Source organism: Fistularia commersonii, chromosome 14 (genome assembly GCF_037954325.1).
Source record: "Fistularia commersonii isolate RoL2024-O1a breed Wild chromosome 14, RoL_Fcom_v1.0, whole genome shotgun sequence".
NCBI classification, from domain to species: domain Eukaryota; kingdom Metazoa; phylum Chordata; class Actinopteri; order Syngnathiformes; family Fistulariidae; genus Fistularia; species Fistularia commersonii.
Window position 1 is genome coordinate 548,683 of NC_141297.1, and position 18,311 is coordinate 566,993.

The 18,311-nt window shown below is 54.7% G+C and overlaps 1 protein-coding gene across 4 annotated transcripts; it reads left to right on the forward strand.

Moving 5' to 3' along the window:
* The first annotated feature begins 6,527 nt into the window (after window positions 1-6,527).
* On the forward strand, window positions 6,528-17,583 carry opn7d (opsin 7, group member d). Of its 4 annotated transcripts, XM_086159101.1 has the most exons (6): window positions 6,608-6,817; window positions 13,263-13,353; window positions 13,443-13,605; window positions 15,278-15,405; window positions 15,487-15,821; window positions 16,349-17,582. In XM_086159101.1, exons 2-6 carry the CDS (start codon window positions 13,263-13,265, stop codon window positions 16,811-16,813), a joined length of 1,182 nt encoding a protein of 393 aa, XP_086015227.1. In that variant the 5' UTR covers window positions 6,608-6,817; the 3' UTR covers window positions 16,814-17,582. The 4 variants fall into 4 exon arrangements, with proteins under 4 accessions (XP_086015229.1, XP_086015227.1, XP_086015226.1 ...); XM_086159103.1 differs by lacking the exon at window positions 13,263-13,353 and adding an exon at window positions 6,528-6,563 and having other exon boundaries at window positions 6,656-6,817; window positions 15,387-15,821; window positions 16,349-17,583; XM_086159100.1 differs by having other exon boundaries at window positions 15,278-15,821; window positions 16,349-17,583.
* The last annotated feature ends 728 nt before the right edge of the window (window positions 17,584-18,311 follow it).

The following is an 18,311-nucleotide window of genomic DNA, read 5'->3' on the forward strand; positions in this document are numbered from 1 at the left end:
ACTCGTGTCGCTGAACACAAAGGTTTGAGCCTGCACTGACGTGAGGGGGCTTCCGGCACGTTCCCGCGTGACCCCAATTAAAATGGCAGCTAACTGTGAGCGCCGGGAGGGGCAGCCGTTCCCCGCGGAGGTCCTCGGCCCGTCTCCTGGGACCTGGGACCGGACCTGGGACCGGACCTGGGACCGGACCTGGGACCGGACCGGGCCGCCGAGGTCTGTGAATCCTCCCCGGAAATCCTGGAGCCACATGTTTACATGGTGATGTTTTGTATTTTCTTATGACTCGAAGTATCTGGTGTGTTTTTATACATTATTTCATTGAACGTGTATCCTTTTGTATTCTAAATGCAACTTGTTTTTTATTACGAGACCGAAATAAAGCCTTCTTTACAAATCTTCTATTTCAAATTCCTGGGTTTGGTTTGGAGAAAAGGGTTCTAGGTCACCTCTGGGTTCCTTGAGCATTACAGCAGGGATCTCCTGGGTTCCTCTGGGTTCCTCTCAGCTCCACAATATCTGAGCGGTTCATTGGAGAACCCAAATCAGCCAGACAGGAGAAGGAGAAGGTGAACGGTTGGACGCTCCAGATGTGACCCGTCAAGTCAGGGGTTCGATCGGCCGCATCCTCGCGGACGATGAACGAACAAGTGAAGAAAAGTAGTGAAAGGATGCTGGAGGTTCCAGGGCATCAGAGGGATCTCCAGTCCTCCAGCCAGGCTCTGGTCCCAGAGTGAGTCTCTGGACCCAGAAGGAACCTCCAGACCCAGAAGGAACCTCCAGACCCAGAGTGAGTCTCTGGACCCAGAGCTCCTCCAGGCTTCCACACAGGAGAAGTCCTTCCTGCCAAGGTCGGCACAGCCTCGTCCAAGGAGCTCCCGTCGCACTCAAAGTCAGACACAAATCTGGCGACCGAGCTTTTGGGCTCGCCATTGGACGCAACCAGCGGCCACAGGTGACCTTGCAGCCCCCCCCCCCCCCCCCCGACGGGCGCTCCTCCCCACTCAGACAAACAGCCATTAAAAGCAGTTATGTGGGAGATGAGCTCATTGAGGGGACGTCCGGTGCATACCAACCAGGGGGAGAGGAGGAGCAGAGATTGAGATGAAAACCTGAAAACACACACACACACACACACACACACACACACACACACACACACACACACACGCACACACATACATTCTCAAAGTGACTCTCAAAACAAAGCCCAGAAACAATAAAGGTCTAAATCCTGCTGAGTTCCAGGTTCCCGCCTCCGAGCGCCCCCGAAAACATCCCATTCATCTCATTTGTTTCCAAATCAGACAGCGGCGGGGGGGCGCCGGCGAACCCTTCTCATCGCCGCTCGCTCGCTCGGCCCGGTTCGAGTCACAGCTCACGGGTCCAGATCCCGGCGCCGCAGGCCTGGCCTCGGCGCACTGACACAGATGATTTACTGGTCGGCGGAGCCTGAAGGTGAGGGGAGCGTCTGCACGCTCATCGTCACGGAGACGCCGACCTCCGTCAGAGATCCGAGACCGACAACCGTCCTCTGACAAAGTCGTCGCAGATGTCGGAGGAGGCTTTCACCGGAGCTGAGAGGGAGGAGGAGACAGCAGGAGGACTCGGGCAGGACCGAACACCTCGACGCCGAGGCGAGATGAGGAGAGCGTGAACGTCGTCAGTATTTCTGAGCTCATCCGGTCGTCACGGTGACAACCAGCCGCCTCCATCTTTACCCGCCGCCGTGCCTTCAGGCAGCAGGGGCTGGGATTGTGATCCCGGACCTTCTCATCGTGGCCATCCTTCCTCGAGCGGCTCACTGGACGCTCAAGGCTCAGCGCACTTCCTCGTAAACGCGCCGACATAAAACGGCGTGCCAATGTAGTAAAAGTGAGGTCATGTGACGCCTGGCGAGATCAGACCACAGGCTGCGGCGGGAGGACGAGGAGAACGTGAAGGTCGGCGCGACGAGACGGCACTTCTGAAAATGTAAACTTCAGGAAAGCGCAGCCGGGTCAGCCAGCGTGCACGGCGCCTTGACAGGACGCCGCACGACAGCCAGGGCGGCGGAGGGTCACGGGCTCCGTCCAGGACCTCCGGCCCTCCAGGGTCAGGAACCGGCCAGAGAACCTCGGCGCTGACCCGTCACGACCCCTCTGGACTCCACACCGCGAGACGCCGATCCTCTGACGCTCCGACCTGAAGCCGATCAGGCTGATGCAGAATTCTCCGTTCCCTGAAAGGTCAATGCGCTCGCGCCGCGTCACATGGTCCGATGTCACTTCCAGATCCTCCTCTCGATCATGGATTCACCACAGCGCGTCCTGAGACGGTTCTCAAGACGCACTGGAAACCAGAAAAAAGAAAGAAAAGGGTTCCCGGCTGACGATTCCTCCCACAGAAATGACACCGGCGAGGACGCAGACACACACAAAACAGTCGCATCATCGGCGCCGCTTCCTGAGGTGATGGAAACACAATTAACGGCGCTTGGTTGCAGTGACTAATGTGTGTGTGTGATTCAAGTTCAATCAAATGTTCTGTTCTTCTTTGAACCTCCCGAAACACCATCCTGGTTTGGACGCTGAATAGTTTCTCCGGTGCAGGGGGAGATGGTTTTCAGAGCCGGGGGGTCTGGAGCTGGCAGGGGGTCTGGAGCTGGCAGGGGGTCTGGAACAAGAATTAGCCTCCACACGGCACCGACGGGAGGGGGACGAGGAGCTCCCACATCAAACACGACCAATACGGTTGGGTGGAGCCACTGTGGGACCTGGAACCCCCTGAAGCACCTGAAGGATCCCCCTCATGTCCCGGCGTGGAGCGGCCCGAACGTCGGGTTACGGAGGTCGGCGCGCTTCGACGAGGGCCGACGGCGTGGGTGGCGCGGGGGAAGGTTTCAATGTGTTCTGCAGGAAGTGGGCGGCGCCTTCAGGCGGCCGCCGCGGGGAGCTGCTTCTCACGCCGGATCGATCAGTCATGAAAAGCCTTATGTTGCGGATGCTGTCGCCGTAGTAACGCTGCTCGGTCACCGCGCGAAGCTCCCGCGGCCTCCAGATGCCGCGGGCTCGGCGGCTCAAGGTCGGTGGACGGGTGATCCGGGTGCACGAGCATGCGGCGCCGCCGCCGTCCGAAGGGATGGCGGGTACCCGCTCGCTCCCGAGACTAGAAGCGGCTCCGTCCACGCACATTTTCTCAGCGGCTTCCAAATTCCCAAATAACGTCAACGAGGCTCGGCGTTGGGAGCGTCGTGCCGGGCCTCCCCTCTCCGGACGGCCCTGTGTCCGTCGCCACGGAGACGGTGATAATCGGCGGTTACCGTCAGGACGGCCCCGCGGCCTTCGAGGGGACGATGAATGGGAAACGCGGCAGCGCTAGAACGGTAAGTGGATCCGGCGGTCAGATCCTCAGAACTAATGGTCCCGTTTCCTTGGCAACAATCGGCGATATCTGACGACGCTGTCATTTGTGCACGAGCCCTTTTGGGGGAAGCTCCAATCAGACGTCCCGTCGTGGTTCCGTAGATCCACCCCGACCCACACAGCCACCTGACCCGGTGGAAGGTCTCTCTCCGACTGCCGCCACACCAAAGCGCGGACCCTTGACTCACAAACTCCTGGGCCGCCGCCCCCGACGAACAAATCGACTAAACCAGACAGGAGAACCGTTCATTTTCGCGCTTCTGCATTCAAACCCATCTGTAGCTGGTCTGCTCTGGATGTCAAATAGCATCAGTTAGCAATATCTGCAGGGCTCACCCTGTGAGGCCAGCTGGGCAAGGCGGGTTCGCCCTCGCCAACCCGACCGCTCACCCTCTCATTCACGCGTCTGAACAATGTAGGGTCTCCGTCATGTGTTTGGTCTGTGGGGAGAACATGGAGGCTCCAGTGGGAATCCGACCTGGGACCTCCTTGCTGTGAAGGGGAGGCGCTAACCTGCGCTCCACCGTGGAGAAATAATGATGATCCTTCAAGATTCTTAACCGAGTCTCGTCCCGGCTCCTCGGACCTTCCGCCGACCGAACCCTGGCCTCCGAATCCGTCCGGGCAGAAAGCTGACAGAAGTCTTGATCCCCTCCTGCCATCAAGAGTCCTGGACCAGAAGTGTGACACAAAGCGCAGATGCTGCCATCCAGCGACGGCTCCTCATCGACCGAGAACATCTGGAGGAACCGGCCGAGCCGCGTGGAGACATCTGGCGTCACACAAAGTGAACCCTGCAGACACGCGGCGCCGACACTAGTTTTCCACGCCAATCCTCGTTTTTCACGTGTTCTGATCATTTACTGGCCGCCGTCATCTCCGGCGTGTTGCCGGGGTCACGCAGGCCCGCCACGTGGAGCGGGTCGGCGCGGAGAACGCAGAGCCGACCCGGGGAATTAATATGAAAGCGCCGCTCTTTGTGGCGCCCTGACAGCCCCGCCGCCTCGGCGAGCCGGGCGCCCTTAAGCAGCTTTCACTGACTGTCAGCCGCTGGCGGCGAGACGCTTCCAGAAAGCGGCGTGACGCGGCGCTCCAGGTGCAGGGAAAGTGCACTCGGCGCACACAAAGACCAACCTTGATCCTCCTAAGTGGCGGCCGAATCCGTCCCGCGTCGGCGCCGGTCGGGTTCATTCGCATCCAGTTTCTTCACAAAGCGTAGAAACTGGATTACAGACGGCCGGGTTTGCAGCGGCAAAAGAAATCCGCTTGGTTTCAGTTGACGATGAAACGGTCTCTCCGGGCTCACCCTGTCACACTCATGCTGGCTCGGGAGCCACGAGTCATCCATCTGTGTGTTTTATAACACATCGCCAGACGTCAAATGATGCGTACGCCGACGAAAACACCCGCAGCCGGTCCGAGTCGTTCGCAGCCGACACGTGTCGCGTCGCGCGTCAGCGGTCGGGTCCCGAGAGCCGAGCCGACGCAAACGCACACCAACTTCTGCGGTGTCGCATTCGGTCGCGGCTTATTATCCAAGATACTCGTGCAGCCCGCCGGAAGGAGGGCACTCAGCCCAGGAACTTTCCAACAGTGTACCTTCTCCAGATGGTATTACCGGGACCACAGAACGGGGTCCGGCAGGGTCGGGGTCCGGCAGGTTCCGGCCGCCCGGCGCTCATTTGTCCCGAGGACCAGGACCGCAGCATGCAGGTGTGGCGTGCAGATCGATGCTAAAGAGCAAACAGGAAGTCAGATGTGAGGAACAACATCCTTCTGTGGGAGTCACAACTTCTGGAAAATAACCAGAAGACCGGACAATGTTGGGAGTTACATTTCATATGACGGTGGATCCTATGACATACAGGGGGTCTGCGGTGGTATTTTGTGATAGAAGAACATCAGCCAGAAGGAAAGGAAAAGTGTACAAGACAGTGGTGAGACCAGCGATGATGTTTGGACTAGAAACTGTTCCAATGACCAAAAGACAGCAGGCAGAACTAGAGGTTGCAGAGATGAAGATGTTGAGGTTCTCTTTGGGAGTGACCAGGATGGAGAGGATCAGGAATGAGTCCATCAGAGGAACAGCACATGTTAGATGTTTTGGAGAGAAGGTCAGAGAAGCCAGACGGAGATGGTTGGGTCATGGACAGAGGAGGGATGGAGAATATATTGGTAGACGGATGCTGGAATTGGAGCTGCCAGGCAGGAGGTCTGGAGGAAGACCAAAGAGAAGATTTAAGGACGTCGTGAGAGAAGATATGAAGGTAGTTGGTGTGAGAGAGGAGGATCCAGAGAATAGGGTGAGATGGAGAAGGTGGACTCGCTGTGGCGACACCTGAAGGGGAAAGCCAAAAAGAAGAAGAAGAAGAAGGAGGGGGTCCACGGTGTGACGGAACCCCAGGATCATGGTAAGTCTGAACTCATAGACTGTCCGTAAGTAACTCTGTCACTCAGCTCCACCAGCACAGCAGCAAAACCACAGTCTGGCACTTAAAAACACGGAGGAGCAAAAATGAAAAATGACTACAGAAACTCCTGGGAGCCATCATGGAGGGCAAACACAAACACAAGAAAGCGACTGTAGCTCAATCCAATATGGAGAACCGGCCAAAGTAAACAAAGCGGTCCTCCTCATAAAGACGCTGCAGATGACATATCCCTCCACTCCGCTCGCCAACTGGTTCCCGCGGGAAATTTGTTTTAACGTCGCAAACGGCGAACGTCGGAGTGACGGAACAAGACTTTCATGGGAGAGGCGACGCCACGGAGGAGCGGCCGCACCGCCATTCTGAAAAGGTCTAATTTGATTTGCGTCTGAATACGATGGCATACACACAGATAATAACCTTGGCTGTGGGCAGGAACAGTAACACAGGGCATCAGGTGTGGTTCACATGCAGGATTCAGACACGTGGAGGTGATTAATCCCAACAAGAAGGCTGAGTGGAGCAGGAGAGCGGCGAGGGGGAAAAGGGTGGGGGATGACTTTGAGTCATCAGTGACACTTGGCGCTCGCCAGGATTGTGCTGATCCCCCACCCTCCTCGCTCTATCCCTCCCTCGCTCGCTCGCTCGCTCGCTCTCTCTCTCGCCAGCCCGGCTTCACTGTGAGCTTCTCAGTGGAGCTCAGAGCATCTCCAGGATGATGGGCGTGCACGCGGTGAGTTCCCATGTTTCGGTGGTGTGTCACTGAGGAGGAGGAGGAGGAGGAGGAGGAGGGAACCCTGACCGGAGCTCTTCATCCTCCAACAGGTCCCTGCCTCCGTCCCCCTTTCCCCGCCGGCCTCCCAGCTCCGCCCCCCGTCCTGGCGACGGGCCGAGCTCCTCTCCTGCACCTCCTGCACCTCCTGCACCTCCTGCTCTCCGCCCGGCCTCCATGACTTCAACTGAGATCAAGTCCTTCTTCCCTGGAAGGTAAGCCACGGCGAGAAGAGAAGCGTGGCGTGACGCGCTCGCAGGGTCGCTTTGGCTGTTCTTTATTTGTCACTTCCGACTCTCGGCCATGTGTTTGTGTCTTCATGAATTACGCGGCGTCTCAGAGAGGGTTTACTGAAGGTCACGGAAGGTTCTGGTAGGATGGAAAGCTAAAAAGTGAGAGCGGCGGTCCGGGGGAGGTGAAGGCAGATCTGGCAGCCGATCTGTGGGATTTCCCGCTGGTCCTCCCTCCCTCCCTGCAGAGCGAGGCCACTCCGCTCCACTTCCAAATCAAAGTTGTGATTGCGGGTCTCGGCACGCTCGACTCTCCTCGGCGGGTCCGGACGCTCGGAGGCTTTCGGCCCCGAGGAGAAGGAGGAGGCGGTCGATATCTGCCGGCCGCGAGCGATCACGGAGCCCCGGTCGTCGACGTCTGAGCCGGACGCCGTGGACCGGAACGTTCGGCTACCTGATACGAAGCTGCGCGGTGGAGCGCTGATGGCGTACTAGCGTTGCTAAATCCTGCCTTTTTGTTTATTTTGCACGATTCGTGGTCGTCGACTTTCCTCGCGGGCGCCGGCTCTGACCGTCGGAGATGACGAAGCAGTTCAGCCCGAGCGTCTTTGGACGCTGCGCCGGGCGGCCCTCCGACCAGTCCAAAAAAAGGGAAATAATCCAGGAGAATGAACGTCGCTATTTCCCGTCCTCCACGGAGGAGGAGGAGTCCGACACGCGCCGACTGAACATCGGTCAACCGATCAACGGCCACTGTATGATGGGAACTCATGGATTTCCAATGGCGGCGTTGCAGCTTGCGGTGAACGGCGTGTCTGAAAGGTGTGGACTCGCAACCAGAAACTACGAGGAGCAACAACCTGACAAACTTCTGCCAGGGTTCTCGTAATAAACGCTCGTCAGGCGAATCTGATGAACCACCAGGGGAGCGCCGGCATGTCAGGCATCCAGGAAGACGTCCAAAACCAGGGCACGGGCGCAAGATAAAGAATTTGGTTGGCCTCCTCGGACCGAGCGGCGCGGCCGATAGCGCGCCTGGTTTGATAAGCCGTTACTTTGGGTCCGCGTCGCCTTTATGTAAGATGTGTCACAGCGCGCCCGGCGCCGCCGCCCGCAGCCACTCTTTGTCATGCTGCCGCGTAAATATGGTACTCTGATGGCACTGGCTTGTCACTGTCAGTCAGTTTCAGAGGCTCGGCGGTTACAGGCAGCAAGGGTAAACACAGAGGGCCGGGGGGTTCGGGCTGGATCAGGGAACCGCCGGCGTCTTTAAGTAACAACGGGCCGGATGATTCGATGCCAGGGATTTCTGGAAGACCATTTCCAGGCGAACGTCACGACAGGCCCTGCTAAGGTCTAAGGTGCCTTTTAACTTCATCCGAATGGTGAAAAGTGTCGCCGTTCCATGACGGCGAACCGTGGAGACGATGAACAACAATACCGGTTGTACTGTGGTGCCGGAAAACCAGATCTTCTCCTCACCGTGGGACCAGTTAGCAGAAGCTAAGAGTCCTCACTTTGGTCCCTGGAGCAGAAAAGTGTCTCCCCGCTCTCTTCATTTCATGACGTGACAACATTAACCTGATGTTTCAGGTGAATTCAGATTTGTTCTCCCCGCGTGGCTGTGCAGGCTGTAAAGCCGCATGTTGAAGTATTCGACGCCGGACAGCATGTAAGAAGTCCTAATGTGCTGCCGGCCTGGCGGCGGCTGCTAATCCCTGACGACGGAGGCGCAGTATTCCCACACTTGCCCGTCAGGCTCAGACGCTGCAACCTGGCCGCTGCAAAGCTCATGTGACTACAGGCGTTTGGGGAAGACGAAGAAGAAATCCCTGTATTTGGTCAGGTTTGGATCTACATGCGGTCAGCGTGAGGGTTCGGTGAGCCCTGAGCGGCAGGCAGCAGTGAGGCCGGGGTCGGGAACCTTTTTGAACCGGGAGAGCCATAAAAGCCAAATATTTCTAAATATATTTCATCGAGAGCCATATAGTATTTTTAACGTCTAATAAATTAAATATGTCTTACATTTAATGCCACCTCTGGTACTGCATGGATTTGCATATTAGACATAACGCAGATCCAAATGCAAATTTCTCCGTCCACGTAGCCCGGAACGCACGGTAATCATCGTCTTGTTTTCTTTTCACCCTCTTTTCCGTTACGAGGGCTGATGCGGATAAACTATTTGGCTATCTGATAAAATTAATTTCTTCACCTTTACAACGACCCGGACATTCCCGACCCGGCCGACGGGTGAACCGTGAAATTTATCTTCAAGACTAATTTCTGTTTACTTTAAAATGACACAGTATATGAAGAAATATCACAAGTATTTTAAAATCAGTTACAAACTGATTTTTACTTTTTCAATCCAAAATTGTCTGGAAGCCACATGGCGTCACCGGAAGAGCCATATAAGGTACCCGACCGCTGAGTGAGGGGTTCGGTGCCTTGCTCACTAACACGGGGAAGAACTGGGGAATCGATCCAGGACCGTCCGTGAAAGTTAACATGCCGTTACTCTGCCTTTTCAAAAAGCGATTAAACGACCTGCAAGGAGCTCCCTCCAAGCGCCAAAGAAACACCGAGATCAGGGAGGACGACGACGGACATGAGCTTCACCTCTGCGGAGGAGACGCCCGTACTTTCAGAGATGGCGTTGCGGTCGATGGAGCTCCAAGGCTTCCGGGCGCCGCCCCTCCTCTCCTGGAGATGCAGGAGATTAAAACATTGAACGAAAAAAGACTATTTGCAGAGATCAGAGCGGAGACAACTTGTTCCCGCCTGCTGCTCTGGAGGGTGAACGTTACTCGTGAAACATCCCACACCTCTTCAGGGGTCTCGAACCCCCTCCTCTCACACCGACCACCCTTCCAGTCGTTCCTCCGGTCTTCCTCCAGACCTCCTCAGCATCTAAGACCCGTATCGCCACACTCAGGTCCACACGAGCAGAGGGCAGCCAAGGAGCAGAAGGGGGTTCGGCGTCTTGCTCAACAACACTTTGACAGACCAGGAGGAGAACGTTCAGCTCCGAGAACGACCGGTCTAACCTCCTGAGCCATGGCCACCTTCATCCACCCGGATCTTCTCCGTCCCTCCTCTGTCCGGTCTGACTTTTCTCTCCAGAGCATCTGCCATGTTCTGTCCCTCTGCAGGACTCCTTCCTGATCCTCTCCACGCTCCTCACTCCCAAAGAGGAGCCTCCACATCTCCCCCTCTGCCGACTGTCTTCTCCATGACTCGTCAGGTCTTCGTCCTCTCCACCGAAAAGAGGCCGGATGAAGTCATCGAAAGCGTGACCGTGAAGATGATAGATGGCTCAGGTCCGACAGCGGGCGGTCGTTTCCCCCGCAGCCCGAGCCTTTTGCGACGGCGTCCGTGCCTTTGGTGCTAAAGTGGGTCACGGTGTTTTTCTTTCTGCTGAGTCGCTGGCGCTCAGACTGCGGGACATTTCATGATTGACTGGCGTTCTGACACGCATGGCGATGAAGCCGCGCGCTCGCCCGAGTCCTTGAGCGTCAAACGTCGCCTCCGAAATCATCTCCGACGGCCCTCCGAGCGTCCCCGCGTGAGGACCTCCTCTCCCGGTTCCAATTTAGCCCTCGTTCCCCTGACAAGCAGGGAGCGGCGCCGGATGGCAATCACCCTCTTGTTCGCGGACGGACGCCGAAGAAGGTACTAATTAGCCAGATTACAGGTCTGAAGAAAAGGAGGAAAAAAGCTCGGGCCGATGCGAGGAGGACACGCTCACATCTGCGACGCTCCATCGTGTTGTTTGTTAACTGCGGTATCTCCACGTCGGCCGGTCAAACACGTCCCTCTGCTCATTACTTATCTGTTCTGTCAAAATGTGTTTGCATCACATTTGCATGTGTCAAGCATTCAGGACCAAGCCAACATTTGCAATGTCACTCTTTTTTTTTTTTTGTTTGTCCCTTCCAAGCGACGCCGAATGCATGTAATCTTAATCGCTATTGTTGTGTTTCTGCTCGCTGGCTCACAATCACTGCTCTTGTTCTCCCGCTGCAAATCCTAAAAGGCGAAAAATCCTTTCTAATTCTGTCCGTCTGTGTGGCTTTCAATGGTATTTGTGCCTATTAGACGCCGTCCTCATCTGCCATGCAGGCTTATTATTATTATTCCTTTTTGTTGTTTTGGTTTTTAAGCCTTGCATCTGTTTGTCTGTCCCACAAACTGCAAAAACAGCAAAGCCTCGGTCAGGGGTCGGCAACCCTAAACGCTCAGAGAGCCATTTGGTCCAGTTTTGCGCAGAAAAGAAAACACCGGAAGCCACAAAACCCTTCTGACATGGCGGAGGAAGGGAACACCGCAGGTATCTTTTCCCCTCTTTATGACAGGCGTAGAAGACAAACATCATCATTTGTTGCGGTCATGAAATGAACGAGCTGAAACGGAGAAACAAAATCTATATCTGCATGCGGCAGAAACAGTTGGAACGCTGGGTTGAAGGCGACGTTCGATGAAATACTCCGTGTCTAACTGACTCCTCCTCGTATTGAGGAAATAAAACGCCAAACTGAAATAATCCCCCTGCAGCGAATCGAAAAATTCCGCATCGGCGTGCCGTCAACATTTTATCACGCGTGGCGGTGCGTGCGGCCGGCTGTCACCGCAACTAAAGACGGACTATTTCACTCAACACTGCACAATATATATTTGCAAATTAAATAGACAATTCCAATGCTTATTTTATCTTATTCATGTGATTTTTGCTCCTGAGTCTCTGAGCAGCACCTGCGTGTCAAGAATGAAAAGCTCAATACATCGTGTTGCACTGGGACGGCGGTTGGGACGCATATTTTGAGCGACGAGAAATTAAATTTGTTTAATTGAACTGTTACGAGACCCCCATAATCTTCAAATCTAGTAACAAAATAAAATGAACCCAAATCAAATGATTTTCCAAAGCCAAAAGGAGCCACAGCAGACGGATAACAGATCCATTAAACAAATATATGTACATCTATATGTATATGTACTGTATACAGGACTGGCTCAGAAAATTAGAATATTGTGATAAAGTTCTTTAGCTTCTGTTTTGCAATTAAAAAACAAAAATTACTTTTTCATGATATTCTAATATTTTGAGATAGGATTTTTGAGTTTTCTTAAGATGTAAGCCATAATCAGCAGTATTAAAGTGATAAAAGGCTTGCAATATTTCAGTTGTTTTGTAATGAATCCAGAATGTAGGACATTGCTGTTTTTGTAATTGCATTACAGAAGATAAACCAAAAGACAGCAGGCAGAACTAGAGGTTGCAGAGATGAAGATGTTGAGGTCCTCTTTGGGAGTGACCAGGATGGAGAGGATCAGGAATGAGTCCATCAGAGGAACAGCACATGTTAGATGTTTTGGAGAGAAGGTCAGAGAAGCCAGACTGAGATGGTTGGGTCATGGACAGAGGAGGGATGGAGAATATATTGGTGGACGGATGCTGGAATTGGAGCTGCCAGGCAAGAGGTCTGGAGGAAGACCAGAGAGAAGATTTATGGACGTCGTGAGAGAAGATATGAAGGTAGTTGGTGTGAGAGAGGAGGATCCAGAGAATAGGGTTAGATGGAGAAGGTTGACTCGCTGTGGCGACACCTGAAGGGGAAAGACCAAAGGAGAAGAAGAAGATTACAGAAGATAAAGAACTTTATTACAATATTCTAATTTTCTGAGACGGTCCTGTAAATGAACAGGTAAATCCAGATCAATTCATTTGCATGATTAATTGTAATAAACACACGTGCAGCACACGATGACTGCAAATCCTACAATTCCATCACCGGCTCCAATCAGTGGTCCGACTCCAACAACCACTTCCGACAACATGGCCGACTGTAAAAGCCCATCGGCCTCTGGCCGTGAAGCCCTGGCCCAAACCAACCCGACAGGATGTAGTCGTCTCCCTCCGCAGGAAGGAGTTTTCCTCCCCGTTGGCGGCGAGCGGACCCAAGTCTGGGCCTCCTCCGCGGGGACCTGGGAGACCTTCCCTTCTGGCTTGGACCAACCCTCTGCAGAATAACAAACCAGGGTCCGACCGGCAGTTTTTATCAACTGAACATGCATGTTTATCAAGTCAAGCCAACAGCCACGGATGAGTGTGCCGCTGATTCTTACATCTCAAAGATCTACCGAAAGAATAAACAGCCTGGAGTGAGAAAACGCTTGCAGATGGTGATTAATGTGAAGCTGAGATAAGTCAGCGTTTCACTCATTTTGTCACGATTTCTGTTAAAAGTAAGTCGGCCTTTGTTCGGGGAGCGCAGACGGGAGGAGATGCCTGGAAGGATACTGGGGTCACCGCTCCCCCAGGTGTCGCCCCCAGTTGTTAAAGCTAAGCCGGGCGGCCAGTCGGTCCTGGACACGGATCTCTGTTGATATAAACTTATCTGTGCTGCCGATGCTGATCATGTTTCAGATGGGAAATGCTTCCGACGCGTCCGCATTGTTTGCCTCCACCATCTCCAAGGAGAATGACGTCCTCATGGGTTCGCTCTACAGCATATTCTGTGAGTGGGAGCGCGGCGTCGGGTCCGGCGGGTGGCGAGGAGGCGGCGGCGGCGGCGGCGGCTCTCTAAAGCTCTGTCTCCTCATGCAGGCGTCCTGTCTCTCATGGGCAACGGCATCCTGCTACTTGTTGCGCATCACAAGCGGTCGACCTTGAAACCGGCCGAGTTCTTCATCATCAATCTCTCCATCAGCGACCTTGGGATGACGCTCTCCTTGTTCCCGCTGGCCATACCGTCGGCGTTCGCACACAGGTAACACACTCCTCGCTTCGAGGTTTTTCGTTTAGGAAACGAAGCGCTCGAGGAAACGGTAGTATCAGAATGCGGGAGAGAAAAAAAAAAAACACTGCAATCAAACCCTCTGAGAAAGGTTAGGATTTAGCCCGGCTTAAACAGCGGGACGTAGAAAGACCAAACAAATGTTTCTGGCTTTTGTTTGGTGAAACAAAACATGGTTGGGCAGAACATAGAATATATACGCCTTTGCTAACAACAAGTATTCTTTCCATGGAGACGTTGGATCATCACCGCCTCGTCTTCCACGTCCTCCACGTCCAAATGAGCGCTCAGTCCGTCCCTCAGACGGCGAACCGTCGCGACGTTAAACGGCTCGCTCTGCTAACTCGTACTAGCTTAGGGCTCGTATTTCAGCCGCATCTCGTGGATCTTTAATTCCTGTTCCTCCTGATCTCAGCAAAGTCCCTCTGATTTCTGGCGTTTGGATACTTTGGATTTGCGTTTGTCTGGTCCTTTCTGTCCCAGAAGCTCAGGTGTAGAGTTTCTCTTCGTGCCCTGGAGCTTCAGCCCCCGATCACGAGTTCAGATTCCAGCTGTTCGTATCGGATCGAGCTCCACCTAAAACATGGGTGTTAAGTGTTCTGCGGCCCTTGTCTAAATCACACTGGGGCCCCAATTAGCCGGAGCCAGACTCCGACGGATGATCCCGGATGGATCCTATGCAAATATTTTTCTTTGCACAAATTGAACTTCTGCACGCCAGATGTCTTTTCACTTCATTACCAGGTCACTTCTCTGTGTTTGTGTGTTTTCCACACCCCGCTAGCTGCCGCCTCCCGCTCCAGGATTGCCTTCGGATCAATGCGTGAAGTCACAAATCTAGCTCGGCGTTAAAAATCAATGAGCACCGCGAGCTCATTGAACCTTTTTCATTGAAAAAAAAAAAAAAAAAAGGGGGACATCAGCTTCCTCTCGTTCGGCGTCTCACATTCAAACTTTAGGCATTTCAGAGCTGGAGGAAAAAACCCGCTGCTTAGCCGAGGGGTCTTGATTAGATTTGGGTGTTCTGGTTCACCTCCTCGTCTCTAGTGAGGATGTGCTTCTTCTGCCACGGCCCAAGACTTACGTTGGGAAAGAGAAGCACCACGGCTGGTACTAAAGCTTTGTACTTTCTTCAACCATGTCACATTTGTCAAGAAAATAACCCGACTAACAGACATTTTAACTGACACACTAATTACGATATTGATTCATCATTTACGGCAGAAGGACGAGACCTCAATATTTTCTGCCGCGTTCAATAAATCCTCCCCTCTGCAGGAGAAACCCGGGACTTAAACGTGAGATTTACTGCTTGTTTTTACCTTTTTTTTTTTTTTTCATTATCACTTAACATCCCGCGACAACAAAACCCTATGTCGTGAGCATCGGATTCAAATAATTCAAACGCCCCTTGACGTTTTTATGAAATAAGTCTGGCGTGAGCGCGGGGAGGGCGGGCTGCAGGGTGAACGCGTACGCTATACATGGCATTTACCTCCGTCGCCATGATAACCGCACCTGCGGCACAAAGCGGGGTAAAATGTCATCAGCCGGTGCGACGAGCGCCCGGTCTTCATGTCATCCGACCGAACCGCCATGACGACGAGCCCGATCGCTCGCTCCCGTCTCACTGCGACGCACACAGGTGGCTGTTCGGAGAGACCACGTGCCAGCTGTACGCCATGTGCGGCGTGCTGTTCGGCCTGTGCAGCCTCACCAACCTCACCGCCCTCTCCTTGGTCTGCTGCCTGAAGGTCTGCTTCCCCAACCACGGTGAGCGACCCACGAGCGTCCGGGGAGTCGAGGGAACGGAAAGCGGTAAACGGCGCCCTTGCCTTTCTCCTGTCTGCTCAGGTAATAAGTTCTGCTCACCACACGCCCGCCTCCTGGTGGCGGGCGTGTGGTGCTACGCGCTGGCGTTCGCGGTGGGGCCGCTGGCGCGCTGGGGCCGCTACGGCCCCGAGCCTTACGGCACGGCCTGCTGCATCGACTGGAGCGCGCCCAACCGCGAGCTCTCGGCGCTCTCCTACATCGTCTGCCTCTTCGTCTTCTGCTACGCCCTGCCCTGCACCGTCATCATCCTGTCCTACAGCTTCATCCTGCTGACGGTCCGGGGGTCCCGGCAGGCCGTCCAGCAGCACGTGTCGCCGCAGACCAAGACCGCCAACGCGCACGCTCTCATCGTCAAGGTCAGACGACGCGCCGCCGCCGCCGCCGCGGAGCGGACGGTTAGCCGCTCGTACGTAGAAGCACATCGATTGTTTCCTGGTCATCGGCTTGTGATTGCTCACCAAATTCCCGCTAATCCTTAGGAGGGTCTCCAGATCAGACACTCATTGATGGATCGGATAGAGCCGTGAGAAATGGCCCTGGGTTTTAAAATCGAATTTTAAGACAACCCAGCAAAGGATGGAGTGATTGGTAGCCTGACAGAGGAAGGCAGAACCCGGCGAAAAATGAAACAAAAAAGATGTTTTTTGTTTATTGGACAATGATCTGTGTCTGGATGCGGGAAAATACGATTAGGGATCGCAATCTTTGATGCCAAAAGGAAACCCGAACCCACTATAGGATACTTTGGAGGATATTCAATAGGCCGGTTTATCTTCCGGCTCTCGACGTATTTATCGGGCTTCCGTCATCTCTGCCGATCAGAGGTCTACCGCCTGGCGTTTGTCGTTGACGGTGATTGTGTGCGACCGCCTCTGTACCACAGCTGTCGGTAGCGGTGTGCATCGGCTTCTTGGGTGCCTGGACGCCGTACGCCGCCGTGGCCATGTGGGCAGCTTTCGGAGACGCGGCGCGGGTTCCCCCGACCGCCTTCGCCATCGCCGCCGCCTTCGCCAAGTCCTCCACGATCTACAACCCCGTGGTCTACCTGCTGTGTAAGCCCAACTTCCGGGAGTGCCTCTACAGGGACACGTCCACGCTGCGACAGAGGATCTCCAGGTCCAGCCCGCAGTCCGAGGCCAAAGACGGCTTGCGTTCCGGCTCGCAGCGCAACAGGGACGCCGGCGCGTCGGCGCGCTTCTCCAGCGGGCAGCTGGAGGCCGACGGGGCGAGTCTGGGATGCGCCGGGGAAACCGGACCTCGGAGGACCGCCTGCGTGCTGGCCGGGTCCACTTACAGGGAGGTGACAGTCAGCCAGCTCCCGGCCACACCGCGGGCCGCTCTGCTCTAGCGCTGCGCTTTCCTCCCTCCGTGAAGGCAACACGAAGGGACAGGCGCCGGAGAGGACACACACACCGGGGGTCCACACACTCCCCGGTCACCGTCAAACACAAGAGCATCCCAACACGCTCCCCCTCGTCGGGAGACCGTTATTCCACGCAAATCGACCGCGAGGAGGCGACGTCTCCGTCTGGAGGAGGCGAGAGCAACCCCTGCTGGATCTCACCGGCCCTGACGGGACTTTTTACAGCAGCTTTCATGGAAATGAGATGACGCCGTGTATTTTCCATTTGGTCGGCGTTAGCGGAACCAAGCGGGTGGGGAAAATCTGATTGTGTTTTATTGTGATGAAAGCAAACGTTTTCTCCCCGACGACAAGCACCGGGGCTGGAGAGATGAAGTGAATCATGATATCAAGGACACCTGTTTTTGTTGTCAATAAATATCCCGATCTTCTACGGGGAGGGGGGGTAAACGGTACGCTAGTTTAATGTCATGATAACGCAAAATTAAAGAAACCTCCGAACCAATCGGATCATTCATTGAACTCATTACATCATCAGCGCAAACGTAGCCTCCGACGCTCATCTTTTCCACGATGTTTACATATTAATTTCATATTTGCAGTTGATGATTTGCTTATTTTCAGGCAGTCTTGGATTGACGGTGTAAATCCCAACAGTGTTTGGGTCAAACCGATCTGTCGCTCCGCTTCAGCGTCTCCACGCTCCACCGGTAGCTTCAGCAATCATTACATGATCCGTGGGGTTTGGATACGGACACGCCGGCCTTGCGGGTTAAAGGTTCTGACTAAGATGTGGACTCCACACTCCGCTCGTGTTTGCGTCGCCGGGCAGGTGGCGAAGGTCTCCGAGTGACGCCCGCTCAGAAACTATAAAAGCCGTGAGCCTCCGCAGGCTGGAATGTTTCTACGGACCTCGTGACCTTGTCGCCGCGCTCACGCGTCCCGAGAGGCCCGATTCAAACTGACAGCTGTTGGCGCGAGGAAGGAGCGCCGGGGGAGGAGCACTCCTGCCGGCGACGGGAAGAGCCATGGCAGCCACGCTTTCAACCGGTGGCTCGCGTGAGCAAACCACGGCACACCGGTCGAGGGTGAAGGCTTACGACGGATCGGTCGCTAACCCGATAATCTGCGGGAGGGTTTCTCGCAAAGAATTGCGACACACTCGGTCCCGCCCCTTCTTCGCTGCGCTCGAGCGGGAAAGCGAGACCTTTCTTGACACACGTGAAGGGCTCCTGTGATCGGCAGAGGAGGTGGAAGTCAAACCGTTCAAAGCCACTGGGTTTCGGAGGGTGATTTCTCCAAAGTGGAGTCCGGCCTGACCGGAGGCGACGCGGACTTCTCCGGAGAAGCCGTGAATAGACGGACATTGGAACGGGAATGAAGTCACGCCGCAGCGGAGCTAATTCGACACCCTGAGTCTTAAACGTGTGAAGGAAACCCAGAAATTACACATCAGGAAGTTTTAAGGTCAGAAAAGCGGAAT

What these genes read in the sequence shown, in the direction of transcription:
- opn7d (XM_086159100.1), top strand. Translation starts at nt 13,263, where the DNA reads ATGGGAAATGCTTCCGACGCGTCCGCATTGTTTGCCTCCACCATCTCC. An exon ending in CCGTCGGCGTTCGCACACAG is followed by an intron (nt 13,606 to 15,277) that starts GTAACACACTCC and finishes CGACGCACACAG; the next exon opens with GTGGCTGTTCGGAGAGACCA. An exon ending in CGCACGCTCTCATCGTCAAG is followed by an intron (nt 15,822 to 16,348) that starts GTCAGACGACGC and finishes TCTGTACCACAG; the next exon opens with CTGTCGGTAGCGGTGTGCAT.